The 7,019-nt window shown below is 43.1% G+C and overlaps 1 protein-coding gene across 1 annotated transcript in view; it reads right to left on the bottom strand.

Moving 5' to 3' along the window:
- The window catches only part of LOC105511664 (WD repeat-containing protein 35-like), a gene marked incomplete at its 3' end in the record, with an annotated part of 85,666 nt that overhangs the window by 26,153 nt on the left and 52,494 nt on the right, over positions 1–7,019 (bottom strand). The window contains 2 exon segments of the mRNA XM_011941840.1: positions 5,945–6,155; positions 6,618–6,727. Coding sequence (XP_011797230.1) covers positions 5,945–6,155; positions 6,618–6,727 — 321 coding nt within the window.

The raw sequence follows: 7,019 nt of genomic DNA, 5'->3' as shown, positions 1-7,019 counted from the left end.
GGCCAGGATCAGGGAGCTGGAGTGCAAGGAGCCGGTTAGGAGCCTTTGCCACACTCCGTGAGGTTTGATCGGCTAGAAAGTTGCCTTGAGCAATTGGAGTGGTCGGTTTCTGATGCCCTGGACAGTGTACAATAGCCAACTTTTTTGGTTTCCACACGGCAGTCAACAGGGCTAGGATTTCTTGTTTGTTTTTTCTTTTCCCTCAGCTGTCAATAGTCCCCTTTCTCTGTAGATAGCCCCATGTATGTGTGCCGTAGCGAAAGCATAACGGCTGTCCGTGTATACTGTTAGCTTCTTTCCTTCCCCTAGGGTAAGGGCTTGGGTGAGTGCTATCAGTTCGGCCTTTTGGGCCGATGTCCCCGGGGGCAGGGGTTCTGCCCAGATTACCTCAGTCTCCGATGTCACGGCTGCTCCTGCATACCTTTGGCCTTGGTGAACGAAGCTGCTGCCGTTGGTGAACCAGATGAGGTCTGCGTCAGGAAGCGGACGGTCTTGCAGATCTTCCCGCACTCCATGCACTTGAGCCAATATCTCAGTGCACTTATGGAGCGGGGCATCTAGGTCAGGATTTGGCAGCAGTGAGGCAGGGTTTAAGGTTGTTGGGAGCAGAAAAGTTATTCTGAGGGGATTTAACAGTAGTCCTTGGTAGTGGGTGAGCCGGGCGTTGCTTACTTAGGAGGGTATATGGGTTGGGCACGGTGGGATGTATATCCATGACCCTTTTGTTAACTTCTCTTAAATCTTGTACTGGCCTGTAATCCATACTGTTAGGTTTACGAACAGGTAACAGCGGAGTATTCCATGGCGAGTGGCAAGCTCGTAGGACTCCCTGGTCTAAAAGCCGGCGGATGTGGGGCGTGATCCCCTCTTTTGCCTCTAGGGACATGGGATATTGCCGAACCCGAACCGGATCCGTCCCCGGCTTAACTTCAACAAATATAGCAGGCTGATGTTTAGCTAACCCTAAGACCCCAGTTTCCGCCCACGCTTCAGGGAAGCGCTGGAGCCACGAGTCAATTTTCTGATCAAGAGACTTTTGCTCTTGATGGAGTCTATACTCATCTTCTAAGGTGACAGTCAGAATGGATATTGGCCTGTTCTGAGAGTCAGTTACTTTGGGCCCTTCTGGTTCAAAGTGAATTTGGGCCCCCATCTTTGTCAACAGATCTCTCCCTAATAAGGGACAGGGGCTTTCTGGGATGACTAGGAAGGAGTGGGATACTTTTCCCGTTCCTAAGTCTACAGTCCTCTGAGTTGTCCAGGGGTATTTCTTGATGCCTGTGGCTCCGTGAACCCAAGATGTGTTCTTAGACATTTTTCCAATTGGTTTGGTTAGGACTGAATGTTCTGCCCCGGTATCGACCAGGAAGTTAACTGGGGACCCCTCCACTTGCAAAGTTACCCTGGGTTTGGGGAGGGGCTCCGAACCCCATCCTCCCTAATCAGAGTCCTGGGTAACGAGGATGGAGGTCTGATTGACTGGTTTCCTTTTCTTTGGGCAGTCTTTAATCCAGTGACCACGTTCTTTGCAATAGGCACACTGATCTTTTTCCAATTTTTGTCTGGAGCCTTGTGTTATTTGTTTCCCGTGTTGGGCGCTCCCTGCCTGGGGGAAAGCTGCCACCAGGACTTTGGTCATTTCTTTAGTTGCTTTAAATTGCTTTTCTTCTGGGGTATCTCTATTATTATAAACTCGCTGGGCTGTCTGAAGGAGGTCCTGAATCTGCTTTCCTTCCAAATTTTCTAATTTTTGGAGATTCTTTTTAATATCTGGTGCCGCCTGGTTTACAAAGGACATTACTACGGCTGCCTGATTTTCTGGTGCTTCTGGGTCCATAGGGGTAAACTGTCTGAAAGCTTCCATTAGTCTCTCTAGATAAACAGCAGGGCTCTCTGTCTTACCCTGTAGTACAGAATATACTTTAGCTTAATTGGTGGGCTTGCGAGCTGCAGCCCGGAGACCTGCCATTAAGAGTCTGGCGATAAATGAGCAGCCGTCCCCTACCTTCTGCCGTGTTGTAATCCCATCTGGGTCGGGTTAAGGGAAAAGCTGCGTTGATGAGGTCAGGATTTGCAGTTGGCTGGCCATTATCTCCTGGAACCAGCTTCCTGGCCTCAACCTGGATCCTTTCTCGCTCCTCCGTTGTGAACAGGATTCGGAGGAGCTGTTGACAGTCATCCCAAGTTGGCTGGTGAGTAAACATGACACTGTCTAACAAAGAGGTTAAATCTTTAGGATTGTCTGAGAACCGAGCATTTTGGGACTTCCAATTATATAAATCACTAGTGGAAAAAGGCCAATACATGAGGCGGGGAAGCCCGGTATCATCGAGCGATCCTATCTCTCTGAGGGGCAGGGCTACAGTGGAGTCGGGGGGTCGGGAAGCCTGTTCACACTGCACGCGGCCTCGCGTTCGGCCGGCTGGTCCCCCCGGGTTACTTTCGTTTAAGGCTGCTTCCGCCTCTCGGTCTCCGGGTCCCTCCGCGGAGGCACCCTGAGGGACTGGGGCCTGCGGGAGAGGGTGCAGATATGGTGGGGGAAGTGTGGGTTCTAACGACAGGGGGTCCTGGCTGTCTGACAACACAGAGGCCGGAGGAGCAGAGGGAGTCTTTTGTCTTTCGGGTCGCGCTACTAGAGCTTTATAGGGCTCAGGGATGAACGGGGCTAGCCACGGCGGTGGGTTTTCTACCAGATCCTGCCACACCAGAATATAAGGAATCTGATCAGGATGTCCTGACCGCCCCGGCAGGAAAATTTTGGTCTTTACCTTAGCAATAATAGAGAGACAGAAAGTTCCTTCGGAGGGCCACCCTACGCCGAAGGTGGGCCACTCCGAACGGCAGAAGGTAATTAGTTTTCCTTTTTTTAGTTCTACACTTAAATCATGTCCCCGAGCCTTAACATCCCTGAAGTTATTAACAAGGAGGGAGAGCGGAGTGCTCTGGGTGCCGCCCATTCTTGGACTGCTCCTACGGGGGAGGGAGGGACAAAAATAAAGGTTAGGGGAAGGAAAGTGTCCGGCAAGTCCTGGAAGGAAGAAAAAGAGGGTTTTTCTGGATTTACCAACAACAGACAGACAGTGACAGACAACAAATATTCGCAAGCACGTGTCGGACTTAATTTCCGACCTGGGGGGTCAGACGGGGCAACCAAATGTGGAGGCCCCCAGATGGGCACCGGGGGACGTCTCCCACCGGTCCCTAGTGGCCGTCTTTCAGCGCGTCTGCCAAGACCATGCCACCCTCAATACTGACCTCGCGAGGGTTTCAGAGAGACAGACAGAAACAGAGCCGGCTTACTTACAGATTAGGATCCGTTGACTTGGGGTCTGGTGGGCTTGGGGGAAATCCCGGACGAGCCCCCAGATGTTATGCCCAGACCGTTTATTCCCCAGAGAAGACCATCAGAGTCCGGAGTCAAAGCCAAACGGCAAGAATCTTTATTACAGGTTCGAACCTGGAACCCTCACGCACGCCAGTCGCGGGACGAGCGGGAGAGTTCCCCAACTGAGCTCAGGGCAGCGTTTTATAGCCCAGAGTAAACAGGCACAGAGTCAGAGGGGATTTTGTACAATTCAAGCTTGGGATTGGTTGACATTTGAACAAGGCGATTTGGCTGTTTAGGATTGGTTCCCGCCATTTAGGTATTTCAGTTATATTTTGAAATACTTATGACGTTTATCAGGGGCCTGCAGGGCTTGTCTGCCCGGTTTTGTTCTAGTTTTAGGTTCCTGGAATTGTTTGCTTAAGTTAGTTCCGGGAGTTGTTTTTCGACCTTAGCCCTTCTTAGTTGTTTTGTAACCCTGGCCCCTTTCAAAAGAAACATAAATATGAAATTGTAGTGCCAATGAGAAGGAAGAGCCAAGAAAAAGAACAAAAGAGCACAATCAGTACCTTCAGAGGGTCACTGGAGATGAAAATGATCAAGCAGGGAATATCAACATTAAATATTCATCTCCTAATTCTCAAAGAAAATGTGCTTTATCAGTAAATTAAAACTTTGCACACAGATGGCATCTTTTTCTCTCAAATAATCTGAAGACTTACAGCTTAAATAAAGGTATGAATTTAGAATTCTTAACAACACTCAAAAGGATAAAAATATATTCTACTATTACCTGTCAAACAATAACTTATCTCCTAAATAATAACACAGAATACTATGTCCTGAAGGAACATACTATTAAATGTAGCTCAGCAGATCCTGTAAAACAGATCTTCTCTGTTTTGAAGAGATCATGTTCTTACATGATCAATAAGCAGCTAGAAAAGCAAATGAGCAGAGCAGCTAAACCAGCTGCGACCACAGAAAGCCAGTGTCCTTGTGAATGAAAAGAACAGAACAGTATCATTTATAAAGAAATCCAGACAGTGGGAAGGTTGTAAGAAATCCATCTAGCTCTAAATCTAACAGAAATTGAACTACATGCCAAACCAGAAAACAAATTCAAATTAAAAAATAGTATGTTTTTAAAAGGTTGTTCTGTTAAAACTACTTAAGAAACTCTTTCCACCAGGCAAAGATTTCACTTGTACCAGACTGACCATGTGTGCTATAGACACAGTATGAGCAGCCAGATATAACAAACATTCTCCCTTTTCCAGGCATATGATTTGTGACTTAGTATGAGCAGGGCAAAGGATAGAAAAGACTCTTAACATTCAAAAAGTATTCTACTCCCATCCTCAAGGTTATCCTGTGATTACCTGTCAAATTCCCACAATTGTTTTGTGGCAAGGATTAAATTTCCCTTGGACCCCTGAAAGAAGCGCATGCTTACAAGTCAAATGCAACAGCCCTGAATCTGAATGCCTTTCCTTTGAACCATTTCTCAGGGTCAAGGAATCACAAAGATCCTAAGACTTGCAAAAGCCTTAACAGAACCTTTGAGAGCACTTTACATCAGGGCATTTTACATCCAAAATTCCTAAGTAGGGCTCAAATGGGGAAATGTGAAAATAATTTAGGATATTAAAGGGGCAAACAGTTTACTACTAAATAAATTACTCCAGAAACCCTTGGGCAGCTCAGGGGCCCAAGCATGCAATTTCTTCCCAAGAAGGAAGCTATACATGCAAACAAATGGAAATTAACAATGTAAAGCATTTATTAACTTATTCCTTATTATTTACAAGAGTAGAGTGCAGCAGGAGTACAGAAAATTCCAAATTGAAATCCATTACTAATTCAAAAGTCATTTAAAAGATTTATCTTCTTAATGATATTTTGATTAGATTACCAGATTATTTTGTATTTCCTAAATACAACAGCTGACAGTTCGCCAGAGTTGACTAAGTGACAGGAAAATCCAGAGCATAGAAATTAGCTGATGTGAGCCACAAGCAGAAAATCAAAATATAATCTTAAAAATGAGAACAGAGGGGGCTTCCTCATACCCAAAAGAGACATTAATCACTGCCTGCACTTGCATACTTTTAAGAATATCTGGGTTAAGAAAGAACACAGATTTGTGAGCGATATGATAAATGTAAATAGACATAAGACAAAGTAAGCACAGAATAAAGTGAATAAAGAGACAGAAAAGAATGAATGGACAAGGAAATTTGAAAACTGTATTTTTTTGATTAGGTTCTTTTAAGAAATTCTGGTAGATAAGACTACTGACTTTCTTTGTTTTCTTAAGTTTGACAAAGAAAAAAAAAAGACTAGTGACCATGGCTCCACCTTTTTAGAACAGATAAATAAATGTCTAGGAAGTACCTTTCGGAGAAACTAGAGAATATTTAATAGATAAGCATTTTCTCACCTAAGACCAAATATTTTTAAAATCCACAGAAATGTTCCTATTTATTTTCAGAAATTCATGCAGCCATGTTGGCACTGCTGTTCAACAAACTTCTTAAAGAAACAAGGGGGAATCATCCAGGTTTTTATATTTGGCTCATTATTTATAGACTGTTAACATTCATTTCTTGTTTTTACCTCAGGATCCAAGTTTCTGAAAACATACATTCTTGTCTTCTCCATCACTGCAAACAAATCAGGATTATCTTTGGCCCACTTCATATCCCAGACATCTCTTCGCTCCAATTTTAACAACTCTCCAACTACTTGCTGTCCTGTACTGTCCATTACTCGAGCATCCAAGTCCAAGAAAGTCAGAACTCCTGAGATATCTATGACAGCAAGACGGCTAAAAATAATGCAATTGGAGAAAAGGAAAAAACTATAAAATTACTATCAGCAATCATGAGAATAATTACCTACAGCCATTCTTCCTCAAAATCAGGTTATCAGAAACCTGGAATACAGTAGAAATGGCTTAAATTTTTAAAAATAAATTTGATACAAGATATGGACTACTTTCCATTTTGCTTTCTTCTGAGGAAAATGTATCCAAAGAGATGAAACCAACAGGTATGAAATATAAAATAATCTCGATGCTTTTAAGTTTTAAGAGTAAAAATTATACTAGTACTTCCATATGCCCCATTAAAGACATTTAAACCAAATGCTGTATAAAATAAAACCATACTGAATTTTAAGACAAGTTCAATAGACACACCCATCTTTACATTTATTACATATAAATCTAACAATCCCAACTGATAATTCCTAAGTCTAACATCTACATGAGCAGAGTTTTCAGGCTTACCTAGAGTTGCAGTTCAAGGATAACTGGTAGCCTCGACAATTAACGGAATATTTTTGAATCAAACCAACATTAGGTAGACTGTATCTCTGAATGGTGCCAGATTCACGACCCTATGGAAATTACTTTTGATTACTTAATTAAGCATATGTGTATCATAATATCAAACTACAACTCTCTCTCTATATGTCTATACATTTGTCTTAAAACCAAAGTGATGTCACAGCAAATTCTCAATTCTAATAACGAATCATGTTCTTAAGTATATATTTATCTATAATTTAATTAAACCTTTTTCAAACAGCTGAAGTATTCTAATTTTTTTTCATGTAATGTTCAAGAAAGAAGTCAGAAACCTAGCACTTTAGTAATACACAAATTCTTCTATCACAAGGAAAAAAATCT

The sequence above is a fragment of the Colobus angolensis genome, unplaced genomic scaffold (genome assembly GCF_000951035.1).
Source record: "Colobus angolensis palliatus isolate OR3802 unplaced genomic scaffold, Cang.pa_1.0 Scaffold201, whole genome shotgun sequence".
NCBI lineage: Eukaryota > Metazoa > Chordata > Mammalia > Primates > Cercopithecidae > Colobus > Colobus angolensis.
The sequence above is the reverse complement of the archived record's forward strand: the minus strand, read 5'-3'. Positions and strand labels throughout refer to the sequence as shown.